At 40.6% G+C, this 18,807-nt stretch overlaps 1 protein-coding gene across 1 annotated transcript in view; it reads right to left on the reverse strand.

The window, feature by feature from the left end:
* Nucleotides 1-685: 685 nt before the first annotated feature.
* SHANK2 (SH3 and multiple ankyrin repeat domains 2) overlaps nucleotides 686-18,807 on the reverse strand; it is a 721,067-nt gene continuing 702,945 nt past the window's right edge. Inside the window, exon 24 of the mRNA XM_074997460.1 lies at nucleotides 686-6,011. Coding sequence (XP_074853561.1) covers nucleotides 5,438-6,011 — 574 coding nt within the window. The 3' untranslated portion in view covers nucleotides 686-5,437. The remainder of the gene's footprint in view (nucleotides 6,012-18,807) is intronic.

Genomic DNA, 18,807 nt, shown 5'->3' on the forward strand with positions numbered 1-18,807 from the left:
AATTAGAAATCCACACACATCTCTTTATATTTAGGCCTGCATCAACTTTGAGTTAAAGAAATCCAAGCACAGTTCTACATCACATTCTGAGAAATGATCACCAGCTTTTATGATTTACCGGACTAGCTCCATTTCTCCAAACACCATCAAGTTTAGGGTATTTGCCATCTGGCTTTTAAAAATCTGGTTCATCTTTTGATGTTTTAAGTGGTCCAAGATTTTCCGTCTTGAACCAAAATCTGTTTTCAAACTTTGTCACACTAACACAAAACATGTCTACTAAAGTTGTAGTAGAAGTATAAAGGGATGCAGTCTGAAAAGTATGTTGCAGTTCCTTAAAACACTGCTTATTTACTGATAAATTATGACAGGGCATGCAGCCCCATACAGTTGTCCCAACACTTAGTTGTCAAATTCATTTTGATGAATTAATTTCTGTTGAAAAATGCATATGAATTGTATGTTAAAGAAGAAATAAGCAGAGATTCCATGGCTACAAAAAATACAGCTTTAGAGCATGGCTGTTGAAGACCACTAGATGTCAGCATGAAACATTAACACATTTGGTACTAGTTGGCTTGTTACTCTGCGATCAAAATACAATATACATAAATAATTATATTCTAATTTTCAATAAAAATAAATCTGTTAATGGAAATTAACAAACGCAGTTTTATTTCAGTGTTCTTTATTTTAGTTTAACTTAATGACTGTGACTAAGTCAGTCTCATGATCAAGAGAGGGCTCCAGAATCATATCTAGAGCGTAACATTTCAGTTTTTCTAAGCATTTTTAGTCATGCATTGATATTGAATTCTCAGTTCTGAAAACAAGGCACTATAACTATATTTTCTCAGCTATGACAATACATTGATGATAAAATGTTCCTTTCATCTAAGCACATCATTTGAATACAACGTTTTATGCAGATCAGATTCAAAACATCCAAGGCACGTACTTTTTCGTGTGTTTTGAAGCATAACAGAGTTAGGATAGTACTATAACCATACTGTTGCAGAGTAGTAGCACTGAATAATGTTTTGGTGTGGTCTTGGATATAAAACTGTGAAGATTGTGAAATATAGAAACTTTACAGGAACAAGAAGAAAATAACAATGTAGATAAAAATTATTAAATATTCTGCTCTCAGAAAACTACCTTGATTCCGACATAGCATTAGCAATTCCACAGCATGCTATAGTTGGGTACTATACAACTATTTGTATTAATTTAATGTATTAACCTGAATACCTACAGATACAAAGATATTCTGTATAACTTAATTATTAAAATACCTGAAATAAAACAAAGCTGTGTTGATATTACAATTGAAAAAAGAAATAGATCATCATCTCAGGAAAAAAAAATTAGCTATGAAACAGGACTGCAGTTAAAATATTTATTTCATTATCTTAAAAAAAATTCTTCTAGTTAACAATTCAAAAATGTGAAGCTTAGCTTATCCAAATTACACTAGCAATAGTGTCTTTATCATAAGGGGCCTGAACTTTGGATAGGGATTTTCAGTCTTTGTAATGCCACTCTCTCTGACAAAAAAACGTGTTAGGATTTCAGGCAATTGCTAAGCAGGCTAACATTTATTTGACAAAACCCAAGTAAAGACCAAACACAAGTCCAAAAAAATCCATAATTTAAATTTCTTTACTTTTCAAACCTTATATATGACTCTGAATTTTAAAAGTAAAATAGGTTTCATCATGAAAAAAGCTTTAAGGAAGAAAGATAAACATGACAGCAAACCTTTTTTCCCCCAATATTTGATAAACCTATTTTCTCTCTGGTTATGTCGAGTTAAAAGCATTTTATCCTGTTTCAATAATGTTACATGAGTTTGTAAATTTGGCAACTTTTTACCCAATAAACATTCAGACAGCTTTCACTGTTTGGAATCAGAACCACAACCTTAGTGCAATATTATATTTATTTCTTACAGGAATTTTGGTTGCCATACAAGAGTATTAAGGATCGGGGAAAGTGCAAGTTACAGGAGCTTGATTTTTAATCAATTCAAAATAAGAGGAATTAAAGCACAAAAATTACAGCAACAGATAACATGAACACAAGTTATTACATAAACTATATTGAGAAACATTAATATCTAGAAAAGAAAAGAAAAAATGTTATGGGAAAATTATCCATATTTGTGGCTCACACACAATCATTGCCAGATCAACTGGGTAATGCTTGTTTAAGAACTCAGAAAATCACTATTTTTATTAACTTAAGTACCACAAATAATTAGCGTTGTGATATGTAAATTCTGTAAATCAACAGTCACATCTAGTCATTTTATAATATATGAATTAAACTTAAAATGTTCCCAGACACTCAGGGAAAAAGGAGTCTGCAGTTATACACAATTTACATCTTGTATGATTTTGGTATTGTATACACAAATATTACAGAAACTAGGCATGTAAATGCAATTTATTTAAATTACAGTATATAAACAAAAGTTGATCCTAAAACCTGGAATATCATAACATAGTTCATATATCTCTAACACTTTGTTCTCCACTGTTATAGTAGCATGAAATAATAGGGCCTTCCCCCCACCCCAACATTTCCAAAATTGATGAAAATACTAGGTGTTATATCTGTTACTATTGCTTTCTGTAGCAAAGTCATCAAACAGAGCTAGAGACCAATTTGTCTTGGCAGAGGTGTATTTTATTGGTATAAGCAGGTCCTTTCAGACCCTGTTACCCTTTAGAGCATAAGACACAATGTAAAAATAAACTATTTCATTAGCTCTGTAGTGTTTTTCATCTGTTCTACTAATTGTACTGTTCCTATTCTTTAAATACTTGAAAAGATACATAAGCAGGAAACACTTGTTTAAGAAAGGGATTACCATCAGCTGTAATTTACTTGTGTATGTCAGCACTCAAACTTAAATTCAACAATAAAGTTGTGATTAAAAAGCAGCTTAAAATTCATCTTCTACATTTTCTTTTGCTATCGTATTATCTAACATTTTCTGGCACATAGTATAGAGGTAATACCAACTGTAGTCAAACAAACAAAAAGGAGCACGGGATTAGTGGTTTATTTACTGAATTCTCTTTTATCACCAAATGGAAGACAATGATGGCTGAATTACCATTTTTACACTTCTTAAATTATTTGATGACCTTAAGGTGCCATTATTGAATATCTGAATGAAAATGTCATTCTCTACAACAATAGCCATGTAACTATGGAGAAACTCAATACTCTTGAAAATAAAATGCCTCAATACTTGATTTTTATTACAAGATTACTTGGAACTTTCAAATACAAATATAGACCTGCAAAGGGCATAGTAACAGATGTTAAGTCAAAAGACTTGTTCCATAAAGGGGGCAGGAGGTTGAATAGTAGCTTTGCTAATGCATTGTTAATTGTGTAATCACTTTTGAAGAAGTATTCATCCTCCTTTGAAGAAGTTCTAGGAAAAATAGAAAATATAACACAGCTCTGCTGGTTTCTGCTGATGCATCCAAATGAAGTTGATTTAAAAAGGTCAAGACTTATTATTCCACAGAAATAGTATTAAACCACAAAAGGTTTTTTTTGTTTTTTTTTTCCTTTAGTTTTTAACATTCTAGCACTGAAGTGGCACAAAGGCTGCCCAGTAGACCAGCCACTTATTTTCTTAAAATATTGTGCTTATAAACTATCTGTACAACTATTTAAACTTGCAGTAAAGAAAGGTATTTAAATTGCTAAATTTTATGTACTTGTTCTAGGGCTGTTGCAGACCTAATTAGACACTTGATTGTGAGCAAAAATAAAAATGAAAATAAAAATTATAATTAGAGATAGGCTGGACCAATAACAAGGAAAGAAATCAGGAACCTTCCAAAAGGTGGGGGAACCTGATGATACAGTAGGTTGAGTCTCTGGCTGTCAGTAAAAGTTGTGCCTGCCTTGAAAAGGTTAAATGTTCAGAAACTAAGACCCCCAAAACTCAAGACAGAAATTAATAAAGGTGTTACCTACAAAAGGGATCAGACAGAGAGAGAAAATAGTTAAGTTTTTCTTTAAAAGTCAAATCTGCCAAAACCTGTGTATTCCTAGGACGCACTCAGAGTGCAGAACAAGTGAACAATCAGCCCCAAACTGGACAAGTGCCTGTAATACTGGGAGAGACGCTGCTCTCTTTCTAGACCCTGCTACTAATTTTTGAATAAAGAACTTATGAGAGAGTGATGGGAAGTTGTCTGCTCCTGCTGAGGCGTTGACTATGCTTCCCCAACCTATAGCCCTGGCCAGGAAGCGAGGAACCAAGTCCACAATCTGAAACCCTCTGGTCCTTTGGAACACCTACATGCTCGGACACCCCACGTTCCCTTCCTTTTCATTTGCCCTTTACATATTTTTAAACTATAGATGATCACCTGCTGAGACATTTTTATTACTAACCGGTTCCAATTCTGGCCCCCAATAAAGTTAATGGCAAAAATCCAACCAACTTCCATGGAAGCAATATCCAGTCTGTTTTTTAGCGATGCTGAGCACTTGCAGCTCAGTGAATTAAGCAGGATCTGGGGGTGATCAGCATGGACACAGTATATCCAATGCTTTTCACAACCACATCGATCACATAGCCTATGTTGGGAGTTATTAACAGTTTATCTGGTTGCAAAATGGGAGTACCTGGATCAAACAAGCCTCATTTGGTAGTACCATTGAGAATTATCTTCCACTTTATAAATAGTTTCCACATTCTACCCATCAGGTCCGTACATAATGTTTAAAACCTATTCTGCTACCTTAGAAAATGTGCTAATTATAATAAATGCAGAAATAAAGAAATGCCTAAGTAAAGCAGAACAGTCACTTTTAAACAAGTACTGGGGATACACAGGTTTTTTTGCAGCTTCACTGCCAACGAACCAAAGATCAACAGAAGATCAAAATGACATTGTGAAAGAGGGTGTGTATTAGTACTGATAAAAAGGTACAGCATGTAAGCGTCTATATTTAAAAAAAAAAAAAAAAAAAAGCTAAAAAAGGGGAAAGTGTTGATGCGTGTGTCAAGAAATGACTACGTTGAATGGCTGGGGAAAGGTGTGTATGCAAACTAGGGTGTTTTTTTTTGTTCAAAAATGAAATGCTGGTGGTTTAAAACCAAAAGAAAACATGCATGTTCTGGGTCCCACCTGAAAGGCATCATTAATGGACAGGTAATATTTCAAAGTTAACAATTCTCTCTCTCCTCTGTCTCCACCCCCCACCTCTCCCCACGAGCTCCATTAATTCCATTTACTCAAATTTAAGCTTGGGCACTAAACATACAGTCTGTGCCAGCCACTAAATTAAACCTTGTCTTCTTTTGCTGACACACTCAGACAGCCAAGACATTTGGAGTATTACAGTACCAGCCCATCTCTATTTATAACGCAAGTTTGAGAGGAAAAGGTAGCCATTTTTATCTGTCCAGTAGCTGTTTCAAAGCTCTTTCTATGTTCATTCTGTGGCCAACTCTAGTCACTCCAAGGTCTATCAAGTCTTCTTTCTGAAGGTTTGGTAAATGGGTGCCATCTATTTCATTGTCCATGAAGGTCTCTTTATGTTCACCTAAGTTTAGACTTTCCAACCAATCTGCCACATCTGGTTTGGTCCACAAGTGGACAGGCTTAGTTGTAAAAGGCTTATTTGAGATTGGCTGTTGCAGTATTGAGGGAGAAGGAGACCGGCTGCGTCCTGTGTTCAAGCCAAATAAGTCTCCAGAAGGAGGCTGGCTGGGTAGGCTAAATACATCAGAAAGAGTTGGAGAAGGAGATGAAACTGAAGCAGCAGCACTCAGAGGAACAGGCATGATGTCTTTGTTAATTTCTGTTGGTGAAACCACAGGACTTGGAGCATGTCTTACTCCTGATGTCCTACTGTCATAGTCTGGGGACCTGCTCTGCAATGTGATGGGCTGGCTGGTTCCAGGCCGGACTGTAAAAGTGATGGTTGTACTTCGTGTACCTGAGACAGTACTCATGACATCTGTGCTCCTGAAATTACAGAGAGAAAACATCCAGAAGTGTCAGCAATGGAATGAAAGGCTTTCCTTAGCAAGGAGAGAAAAACGTGTCCTTGGAGTAAGCAAATGGAAGGGGATTTTTTTTTTAAATTTTTGACAGATTTCACAAAACAAGGGTAATTTTTGTTACAAGGTCAGGTAAAGGCACAAGCACCAAGGAGTTACAAAGGTTCTTTTCCATAAAATGGACCCAACTATCTATGACCAATGGTAAGCCATATCATCATTATAAATCAAGATCTTCCCTGAGTAGTTTATCGTGTTCTCTGGATGTTTTTAAATTTATGTTTTCTTCCTTTTGCAGGGCTACTGTAAATTAATTCAAAATTAAATGAGAAGCAGTGTTACAAACATGACTCTTTGGGTGTGAGGCCATGAAGTTCAGATTTGAATTTGGACATCCCTCAGTGACTGGATCTGGGATTGTGGTTTGGCCTCTCTCTAAGTCAGGAGTTACATTTCACACCAGACAATAATGTAGCTAAAAATGCAAAACTTTAAAGTGAATTTCAAATTCCTTTCTCAAAGCATGTAATTTACTTGACTTTGAACTTAAACAAAATCACATTCTGAGTTAATTATTGCGTCTACTCTGATTCTTATTCCTCTATATAGCAAGCTGTCTGAAACTCTTCAAGTGACCCCTAAAGAGACCACCTCTTGGAGAGAAAGTATAATAGTTTAAGTGCCCATTAGAGCCCTTGCCAACATTGATTAATGAAGGTGCTGATAGTTTATATGGATACATTATTGGTGAATTGGGATCACAAATCCTTTTGTGGAGATTATCGCTTTTTGTTTACTTTTATTAAAATTACTGACTTGACAAGATTTGAACTAGCTAACTGCTGGTGAAAATCCCTTGTGCCATCCAGTCACCCTTTTTTTGGAAAATTTGTTCCAATATTTTTTGTCAACAACAGGCAAGCCTTTGTAAGTGTGGCAAGAATTAAATCAGAATTCCAACCAGCAGGGGGAAAAGTACCCAAAAAGTTAATTGAGTAAAAGTTTACCGGTGACCTGGCTGAAAACTATTTGAGTAAAGGTACACACAAGCATCCCCCCCCCCAATTGTAGTCAAGTATCCAGAAATGAAAGCAGCTGCACTCTTGCTCAAGTAACTTTTTGGGCACTTTTTCCACCTCTTCAATCAAGCAACATCAAACCAAATTTATGTTTTAATAGTCATGTTCTTGCTGCCACATTTGGTTTTCCTGGCAAATGATTACCTGCTCCTCATGATGAAACAAAAACTTTCCAGTTATAATTAGATGATCAAGGTGGGCATCTTGGGCCTTAAAGTCTCTGAATGTTTTCCTTTTTGTTAAATTGGCAAATTAAACAAAATTTAAATTTTACTTTGTTTGGCGACTCCAGTTTCTCTGTGCCAAATTTTGTAAGGTGCTGGGTGCTTTCACTTTCCTTTGATTATATGGAGCATTGATGGTGCTCAGAGTGTGACAGATTAGTCACTTGAATAGCAGGTATCTAAAAAAATATGCTCTGCCTATTATTTTTGTGAACAATGAGGGAAAGTCTATTTGTGCTCTGGAAGATGGTTTAAATCAAGTGCTAAGGGATCCACTTACAAATTTATACAATCTAGCTACCATGGAAATGGCTACATTTAGTCTGACTGTTTCATCAACTGGTATTCTACAGACATATTAGTTTTGAGCCAACAGTTCATATAAATGTTAAAATGCAAAACATCTGCACTAGCAGTATACACTGTTGGAATTATGTTCACTGCGCTGACAGTGAAAGGTCAGATAAATCAGAACAACAGATTATTCAGGGTCTGATCCTGTAAAACTTTACTTTTTGAATAATTTCTATGCACATAATAGTACTTATTTCACAAAATTTTACAAGTTCAAAGAAAAGAAGCAGACTTGTAAACCTCGCAGGGTCAGTTCTTTAGTTACTCCAGAAGTACAGTAGGAGCAGTAGTTTCAGAATTTAGCTATTATTGCACAGTATTGTAATTTGGCCAAGAAAGGTTAAAAAAATTGCAAGGTTTTCAGTACTTTCTTGTGAGTTGCTTGGAACCTAATGGCTCTCAGCATCTTGCAGGAGTGAGCCCCAAACAACAGAAATTGCAGATTGCAAGACCCATGTGTTAAGAAATTATTAAAAAAAATCATTGAACCAAGAAGTACATAACTTTGCTAATATTAACTTAAAACTAAGTGGCCATTGACAGCTTCAATAGGGCAGACACAATTAGAAGGTTATGAAAGCTTTGCTTTGAAAAAGAAATATGGTTTATGGCCATGAGATATATAAAAGGTCTAGCCCATTACTCCATTGACTATGTGTCTTTGCTTTAACTTTCCACTGCTATTGTATTGTAATTCCACTGATTATTGATCCATGTTCGGTACAGTAGTGCTGAGGGGGCCAACTAAGAATAAGAGCCAATGGTGCTGAACAATTATATAACACTGCCATACATCAGAAAAATAATGGACAACCCTGGTTTCCATCTACAGCTACCACTTTTGCTGCCGGACTCCAAGTATATATTTGTTTAGAAAATCATTATTGCACCTTTCACATTGAAACTGCATTATGTCTTTAATGAAAAATTAACTGTGTGCTCTTCTCATAAATATCATTTACATTGTTTCTGTGGTACTGAGTAATGAGACAAATCTATTTTAGCTGATAATCAAAAAAAACAAAACAAAACAAAAAACACCAAACTAGCGACTCTATCTCAAACAGACACTAAACACTACACTACTGCAAATGAACTTAACTTTACAATTGCAAGCCTCCACTGCGGTAGGTGTTCTCATTGTACCCATGGAATAATAGACACACAAGTTCCGTGACTTAGCCAAGGTCATAAAAGAGGCCTGTGGCACAGCCAGAAATAGAATTCTCCTCCTCCTTCCTATCTCATGCCTTAAACACACAACTTCCTTTGCCCATTCTTACATGCCACGCCAATCCTTGTATCACAACATGTACAATAAAGGAATTATACAGTAGACCCTCAATTTACACAAGGGTTGCATCCCCATGCACTCCCGCGTAACCCAAATTTTGCATAAGTCAGGAGCAGCTTTTTCCCCCAGAGGAATGCACATTCTGCAGATGGGGAAGCAGCAGGAGCACCTTTCGAAAGGTAAGTCCTGCGGTTGGTTTGCGGGGGGGGGGGGGGGGGTTAAGCCTGGCGGTGGGCTGGGGCTGTTTGGGAGAGGGGCAGGGGGGTTAAGCCTGGGGTGGGTCAGGGCTGCAAGGGAGTGGGGGTGGAGGGGCTGAACCAGAGCTGCATGTGGAGGATTTGAACTGGGGCCAGGAGTGCCCATGGCTGCCACATCCCTGGGGCTCTGGGCAGAGAGCACCTGTGGCTGCCACTTCCCCAGGGCTCTGGTAGCACAGTGCCTGAGGCTGTTGCTTTCCCAGGGCTTAGCTGCAGCTGAGACTTGCTGCCCCCCAGTGGGAGGTGAGCTGGAGCTGTGCAGGGGTAGCGAGTGGGGTGGGAGGGGGCTGCACAGGGCAGGGTGGGTTGAGCCAGGGTGGGAATGGGATTTTGAGTTGAAATCTCACATTTCAAGGGTTTACTTTACAATTTTTTCACCATCTGACATTTATGTAAGAAAAATTGCAAGTAACTGTCATTCTATTTTTTTTTTTTAATTCCTTTTCTAAGGCAGCTACACTCATACACTCTACACTCAGGGGAAAGAAGGGCAAATACAAAAAGAAAGTTACATATAAAAATTACGTGTTCTCTTCTGTTATGTATTTCATCATCATGGGATCATCAGCAAAATGGTAGCTAGTGGAGTCATGTAACTTGTAGGTGGCAAATTTAAAAGGGTAAGTGTGTGATCACATTACAGTACTTTAATGTTCTGCTGCCTAAAACCAAATTTCTTTAACAAATGACAGGCTGAACTCACTCTCTCCCTTACTTACATATTTAAAAAAGGTGATGCACATGATGACTGTTTTAAATTAGTCTGGCCTATTAAAAACAGCAAATGGTAAAATTCTGGAGTGGACATTCACTTGTGTATGATAGCACTGGTTGAAATGCATATTTCACTGTCTCCTGTTATATCATAATATAAAAGTACTGTGTCACAATGGTGTATTTCCCAAGGGCAAAAGCAATCCATGTGGCTTGCAAACAAGAAAATCTGACTAATTATGCATTATATTTAGCTGATTTGAATATGCTATAATATTTTTAATTAAAAGAACGATTCAGTGGCAGACAGCATGGTGCAATATATCCTAGATGGCTCCCTTGTGGGAAGTGGGGGAGAAAACTACAAAACCTTGCATTATGTTCTCATCCAAGCTATTTTTATACTGTGACTTGCCTAAAGGCCTGCTGTCTATGACAAAGCTCTTCCACCTTCTTTCAGAAAAACAAGTCTTACGGAAAGAAAAAGAGCCAATAAAATATAAATAGAAATACAGTACAGAATAAGGTTATTCAAGCCCGGACTTGTGTACTTAAAATGTTTCTGTAATTGCAAATATTTGTATTTTACTTCAGTTCAGCACAACAGAGAAACTGAAAAGCTAGTCGTTAGAATTTATTAGCTACAGAGAGAGACCAGAAGAGGTCACTGGGTCTCATTGTGAGGTGGTTTATGGTGGGAAAGAAGTGAGGCAGGATCGGGAATCCTGATCTGGGGGCTGGTGAAGATAAAGGATGGTGTGCAGGCTGGTGAGGCACACTGGGAGTAAAAAATTCAGTGGTATTAGAGAGCGCTCAGGAAGCCTCTGCATGGAGGAGCGGGAAGAGCACCTGCTTCAGCTGTAGCAGGTGGTTTTCACCTGACTAACAGAAGATGGGAACATGGGAGTGGAGGTAGGTATGGGAAGGGATCTACTACAAGCGCAGGAGATGTAGTGGAGTTTTGGTTGTGACTGGGAACCTGCCTGGACATCATGCCTAACTTATAGAAACTGATACAGTAAACCTTCCAGATACAAGCAAGCCAGCTGCGCGTCTGGGGTTAATGGGACACGGTCTGATAGGCACAGAAAACCGCTTCTGTTGGGCAGCAGACTGACTCTAGGCCATGCCCTGAGAGGTGCAGCAAGAGTCAGGCTGCTGTCCGTGCCAGGAGTGGGGTGAGTGCTCCTGTCAGGGGTAGCAGCTTGACTCATGTCGCCACTGACAGGAGCAGTTTCACAGTCCCCAGAGTGGTGGGGAGCTCAGAACCAGGCAGCAGCTGGGCTTCTGGCTCCCCTCCCCTTGCAGAGCCGGGAAACTGACCAAGGCAGCAAGCCTGGTCAGTTTCCTGGCTCCAAGGAGTAGAGGGGAGCCAGGAGCCAGGTTGCCCCAGCTCCCACTCCCCACCTTGGAGCCAGGAAACTAACCAGGCTTGCTGCCCTGGTCCGTTTCCTGGCTCTGCAAGAGGAGGGGAGCCGGGAGCCAGGCTGTTGCCTGGTTCCCAGCTCCTTGAGACCTAGGAAACTGACCAGCTCATGGCTGGGGTCAGTTTCCTGAATCCCACAAACGGGGGAGATGGGAACCAGGCTGCCCCTGGGTTGCAGGTGCCTGCCTCTCTGGGACCCAGGAAACTGACCAGCTCTGGTGGGCTCGTCAGTTTCCTGGCTCCTGCAAGCCCCAGGGAGGCTGGAACCAGGCTGCAGCCTGGTTCCCCCCTCCCCTCAACTTGCACAAAACTTTGAGTTATGCGAGTGGTGCAAAACACAACCCCCCTGTAACTCGAGGGTTTACTTTAATGTCTCACATAGTTGTGATTTTTCTTTGCATTGAACAAAGTCAGATGCAAGTTCATTTTGTCAAAACGGGAAAGCATGTGTGAAATTCATCTGTGGCCAAACAGCTCATTTATCACTGGGTGTTATTCAGGTAGTCCAATAAGGAAGGAGAGCAATGAGAAAATGGCAAAGCAGAGTAAAAGGATACTAAAATGCCACATGGCTGTATGAGAAAGCAGTTGTTGAATTATTCATCTGTGAGCAATGTAGTGAATGGCTCTTACTTATTTAAATATCTTTGCTGAGATCTTGCTTCATGAAAAAGTTAGATTTAATCTTGTTCTGAAATCAGACCCAGTTCTGTAAATTAGTGATTTTAGAAGTGGCTACCATTTCTGGATTAGGATCAACTAATCCAAACTGCAGTTAGTAATAAAGTAACATTAAAAATGTGGTACCAATTAGTGAAAATTAAAGCAGCAAGAAGGCACAACACAGAATATTCTATGCTCTTTGTCATCACTTACTTCATGGCACTTCAGCATGACCCTCTTCTGTGAGCAGCAGTCATGGGAGCAAATAAAAATGAAAAACAAAATGGAATGACTAAAACACTGCAAAATAATGCACAAAGCAAAAATCCTGTGAAACTGGCTGGCAATTCATGGGATGAACTGAAAGCAATGGACACACAGTAACTTAAAAATATTTACTGGTGGCTTATTTGTTTAGAGTAGTCACAAAAGATAACGATGATGATGAGCTAATGCATTGACATTTACTATGCAGAACTCTGTTGAATGTAACTCTACGTTACCTGGTTATGATAAAATTGTGTCCCTTCTCAAGTATATATTACAGGAAATTGAGACAGGAGAGGTTTTTTTTTTTTAAATTATCATCCCAGTACACTACCTTTTTTTCATTCCCTTCAGGCTCAATCCTGCAAGCTGCCTAAGTATGTCTGACTCCCATTGTTTTCAATGGGAATGGAAGGCACGTAGCACTACCGGACTCAGGCCCACTGCTAACATAAAAGACATCAAGACATCAGATAAGAATTACGTCCTGAATAAGTTATAACCATTTTCATCTAAAGCAATATGATTTAGTAAGAGTAGTGATTGGAACCTACAACAACTGTCATTACTATTTACTCCTTATAAGCACACTGAATCAGACTGGAACAATTAAGGAAACTCATGATGAATGATGCCATTTTCACCTTCGGCTGTTCTCTTGCTTTTTTCTTCTCCCTCAGAGCACCTTGGTTTATTTGGTGTTAATCATACTGACATTATTCACTGGGATCCCCTAGGTTACCCTAATCATTATGTTGCTAAGCAACTACTTGGTTCACAGAGTACACACTAATCTGTTAACATGGGTAACCCTCCCCCACTCCCCCCCGCTCCCCGATTTTATCACCTGTATTGCTCTATCAGGTCCATATAGAAGTTTGTAGATTTTAAAATTAATTTACAGAACTGCTAATATTAGCTCCCAATATTATGGGAAAAATACAGCTCCTTCAAAGCTACAGTGCAGATCTGCTTCCCAAAGTATTTTTGAACAGATGAACTTAAAGCAAAATCCCTGGGACTGAATATATCCAGCTTCTATTACAATCTCTGTTTTTATATTGTGGTCAAATAGGTCCCGTCTTCAATGAATGCTTTTTTTTTTTTTTTTTTGGCGGGGGGGGCCCGAGGCAGAGAGAATTGGATATCCAGACCTGAGGTATAATAATTTAGTCAATGTACAAAGATATATTAGCCAGACTCAAAATAACATTTTGTAATTAGGACTGGTTTCCAAAATTGCCTGGACTAGATGATTGGAAGGAACTATGGGGTGGGGAAGCTGGCCAGATTCAAATAAAGATCCAGTCCCCCATCTAGTTACTCATCATTTCTTCTCTTAGCAATATAATTTAAGCAGGCACATCCTTTGGATTTCTTCTCATCTCTTTACTCCTGTCCGGCCTGCAAATTAGTTAATTCAGTGCAGGGGCAAGTAGACATTTTAGCCAAATGTTTCTAAGTTACCATTTTCACGCATCTCTATGTTCAGCAACCCATGGCCATCACAACTACACTTATAGGAATTATTACTACAGCAAAATATGAAGAAAGAAGTGCTTTTAGGGTTTGTTTGCTTAATAACTCAGTGTGTAATTCTGCTCATTACATCATCTCTGTAGTCCTTGTTTACCAGAAAATGCACAGAGGTCATATTTCATGATGCTCTTTGACTAATGCTCACCAATTATCTGTAGTTTGAAATTAATCAGCACCATGAAATGATAAAATCACCATGACTGAGTTACAGTTATGACAGCTACAATGCATCCTATAATTGGAAGTAAGCCTTGTAGTTCAAGTCTCTGTTACTAGCTGCACAGAGATAATTTTTACTGACATTTAGCAATGCTACATAGGCTGTAATTTTTTTACATTTCACATGAACAAGCAATGGCTCAATTTCATCATGCATTTGGTGCTGAGTGTTGTGACCAGAACCCGAAGTCAACCCCTGAACAATGCTTGCATGCGTTATACCACTGCTTCTGTTTGGTTAGGGTGACTAACAGGCTTGCTAAAATGTTTCCCATATCCATTTGGCGGAGCTAATTCAAATGCAGAAATCCTGTTCTTAGTCAGAGCTGCTGACAAGAACTGCCAAGCCCCTGGGCAAGGTGGGGGACCTAGTTCCAGGCACCTAGAAGGGGACAGGGATGGAGGATAGCCTCTTACTTAGCCCTGTTAACTGCCAGCTCTCTGGTAGCTATTTGGCCTTGGACCCAGGCAGCTGCTCCTCTTGCTACATACCCTCTACCAGAGTGGTGGCCCTGTTCTTAGTAAGTTTCCCAGTTCTCTTTCAGAGAAGGAGAAAGGGAGAGAGAGAGCGCGGCTATGTCCACACTACGAGATAAATCCAACTTCTTAACCTCATTCTTACGAATGTGAATTTAAGTGTCCACAAAACTTGTGGAAATTCAACCTCCATGTCAAGTTTCTGCATCCCCAAGTTCAACTGCATGAGCAATGCAATGGGGGGTACCTATCCCACAGTGCCTTAGCCCCAGTTGCTTGTGGGTGTTTGATGTCACTATCGTAGAATGCAAACTATTGTTCCAGAATTCAGAGCACCTAGTAACCACGTGAAAACAAAGGGAAGACAGCACTAGCGCAATCATAGACCCTGAAATGCTTCAAGTCATTGCACACACTTATGGCAACTTCATGGATGGTTGTGCAATTTTTGTGTCAATTACAAAGTGAGCTGATGGTTGATGAAGGTTTTGAACAGGAAATCTTTCTACGATGGTCCAAGAACTCACAACTGCTGGCTGCCCTGAATGCATTACTCACAGTGGAATGGCAGTTTTGGACTCACGAGACCAGCACACACTGGTGGGACCACATTGTTTTGAAGTCCTTGGGATGAGGAGCAGTGGCTGCAGAACTTTCTCATGTGCAAGTCTACATCTTTGGAACTTTGTTCATGTGCTGGCCTCTGCCCTGAAGCACAGCAACACAAGCATGAGGCCGGCTTTAACAGTTCAGAAGCAAGTGGCAATTGCTTTGTGGAAGTTTGCAATGCCTGACACTTACTGGTCAGTGGCAAATCAATTTGGAGTGGGCAGATCCACAGTGGGGGGGCCGTGGTGATGCAGGTAGCCAGTGAAATCAGTCAGCATCTCCTCAGGAAGACTGTGACCCTGGGAGATGTACAGGCCATAGTGGATGGCTGTGCTGTCATGCAGTTTCCTAACTGTGGTGTGGCAATAGATGGCACACATCCCCATCATGGCCCCAGCCCACCTGGCCTCTAAGTATATAAACAGAAAGAGGTACTTCTCCATGGTATTGTAAGCATTGGTAGATCACAAAGGCTGTTTCACCAACATCAATGTGGGATGGTCAAAGCAGGTTCACGATGGGCGCATTCTCCAGAAATTCTGGGCTGTACAGAAAGCTTATGGATGAGACTTTTTTCCCCCAGACTGGAAAATCAAGATTGGTGATGTGGAGATGTCTACTGTAATATTGGGCGACACTGCTTACCCTCTGGTGCCTTGTCTTATGAACCCCGACACAGGAGCCCTGGACTGCAGCAAAGAAAACTTCAATCAAAGACTCAGCAAAATCAGAATGGTGGTTGAATGCACCTTTAGCCATTTAGAAGCAAGGTTCAGATGCCTATTGACCTGTTTGAACCTTGATGAAACTAATGTGCCCCCTGTGAGTTATTTTCCATAACATTTGTGAATCCAGGTAGGATTCTTTCCTGAACACATGGAATATTGAGGCTGAGAGCATAGGCAGGGCTTACTAACAGCTGCCTACATTGCTGTTCACCAATAACCATGCAGAGGTGGCAGCAATCAGGGACATTTTAAAAAATAGCTTCATGAATATTATGAATGTAATTATGTAATATTATGTATATACCATGTATATGATGGTGATGTGTTTCTCTGCTGTAAGAGCAACCAACCCCCACTCTCCAAACTCATTTGTGCTCCCCACCAAATATGAACCAATAAACCAGACCAGGTCTTACATGAATGTTTTTACTTGGAGGGAGGGGATTCAGTTGCAGGCAGAAAAACGGATGTGGACGCAAGCTTATTTTCCTAAAGAAAGGGCTGCTATGCTATCGGCCCTCCCTGCCCAGGTTCCACTGCCATGAGTCCTCTGTGGACCTGGTATAGGGGAATGCAACTGTGCTATCAGCTCTCGCCATGCTGGGGCCTCTGCCACAAATCCTCTGCAGACCTTGGCATAGCAGTGGGCAGCTGTGCTATCAGCTGTCCCCAACCCACCCTAATCTCAGCAATGATTTGTGCACCCTACCACTCATGCATACCATGCTCCCCCCCAAAAAAAAAATCACACCAAGCTCAAAAGAATGTTTATTTTGGGTGGAAGAGAGGTTTAAGCTGCTGGGAAACAAAGTGTGGTCAAGGTTGGTGGAATATTCTTTGGCAGTGACCATGGAGGCTGTAGCAGCAGGCTCACCTTTTCCACCCTCCCCACGTTCTGGAACCATGACGACAGCGGGTGGGTGACCTGTCTTCAAGGGATTCCCAACTGCTGCATTGGGAGCCCCTCTGTAGCTCCAGCATGGAGCCCAGGACTTCCATTTGGTCACTCACTGCTGTTATGAGCTTTGCCATGTTTTTAGTCTGCTTGCCGCTGGCTCTCTCTGGAAGTCAAGCACACTCTGCTATCACTCTGCTGTACTGTGACGCCACTATGCCATCTCCCTTTTCACATCACTGGTTTCTGCTTCAGACCTCTCCACATGCTGCAAGATCAGATTCTGCTTGCATCTTTTTATGCTTCCTCAGCCTGTCTTCCACACTGGGCATGACAACTGAGATACAATTCACACTGAACTCTTACTCATGGAATGAATGGGTCTCTGTCTTTATTACCAGGGAAGGTTTCTTTTGCAAGGCTGCTTAAGGCTTATTAAGGATGGTATTCCAGGTATGCCTTGCACAAGCCATCATTTAAACCATTTATCCAGAACATTTAGTTGTGGACATGATAAGCTATTGTCCACTTTACAGCAGGGAGGGGAGCATGTGAGTGGGATTGCAAAGACGGGTAAGCTGGCCATTGTCCTGGAGTAGGGGAAATTTTTTTTTCACCCATTCCTGGAGCAATCCTTTGCAAGTAGCAAGGACTTCAGAGCCTGGCAGCCGCATGGTGAAAGGAAAGAGTGGGGAAAGGTTTGATTCCAGCTGCATGGAAGGCTGGGTGAAGAGGGATCCCTGTGAATTGAGGGAAAAAAAATGTGTGAGAGGGAAAGGGAAATGGGAGGGGAGAAAGCCCATACAGCCTGCCATCCATGCAAAGTGGGGAAACAGAGCATGCACCAACCACATAGTGCAACAATGTGTTCCAGGGAAATGTAAAAGGGCAGGAAGCACTGCAAAAAAAAAATTCAATCCAAATTCCTGTGCTTTTTCAGAGTGACAAAAAAAGACATCACCCTCCTAAAACTAACAGATCAACAAAGAAGAGCTGCTCATCCTGTGTGACCACAAGTCTGGAAAATTTGCCAAAATGCTGTGTAATGGCCTGATATGAAATCACTATGTGTTTGCCTGGTGTGGCAAGGTGTACTACTGTAGAAGCCACAATAAGTCAGGCCTGCCCAAAAACTTGGTGCAAAATATACAAGAGTGCCTGGATGAGGCATTTGAGGAAATCTCCAAAACAGATAAGCACTTCATCCTCAGAAGTATTAACATGCCGTTCTGAGGGGTGCAGATTCATAGAAAACCTGTACCCACGCCCATACGTATATCCAGCCAGAATACACTTCTAGCGTTCAGAAAAAATACTCACCAGAACAACTTGGTCCCAGGGGCTTGGAGACCGGCATCAAGGGGATCAGTTCCAGCTGTAGGGTGAAGAGATCCAGGCTGCCAGGAAGAACTTCCTCGGGCCCCTCCTAGTTGCCCCCTTCCTCTTCTCCACTGGCTTCTTGCTCCTGGCCCTCCAGCAACTCTTGGTTCACCCGACTCCATGCCAGGGCCTCCACAACTGTCATAATTAATACTGGGAAACGTGGTGGGATTCCCCGTGCTGCCAAGAGACATGTGCATCTGTTCATAATAGTGATAAGTCTGTGGAGATGACCTGGAATGCCGGTTGGCTTCCTGGACTCTGTGATAGGCTTGCCAGAGTTCTTTTTCACTGGCATTGCATAGAGTCCTGAGAGTAATCTCTGGTGGTCATCAGCTGCGAGATCTTACCATGTGTGTTCACATTTCTCTTGGACACCTGAAGTCTGCTCGCCACTGATTCATCTCCCCAAACTGCAAGAAGATCCAGCATCTCCTGATGGGTCCACACTGGAGCTCTCTTGTGAACCTAAGAGCTACTTGGCCAGTCACTACCCTGAATGCTCATAACCGAAGGAGATGGCTACCAATCCGGTGCGATGCAATAGGTAAAAGACATTTTTCATTATGGATACCCTTTATATTTCAAGGACTGGGTGCTGATGAATTCAAATTCAAATTCACAGGCTTCCTGTGA

The sequence above is a fragment of the Carettochelys insculpta genome, chromosome 6 (assembly GCF_033958435.1).
Source record: "Carettochelys insculpta isolate YL-2023 chromosome 6, ASM3395843v1, whole genome shotgun sequence".
Lineage (NCBI taxonomy): Eukaryota > Metazoa > Chordata > Testudines > Carettochelyidae > Carettochelys > Carettochelys insculpta.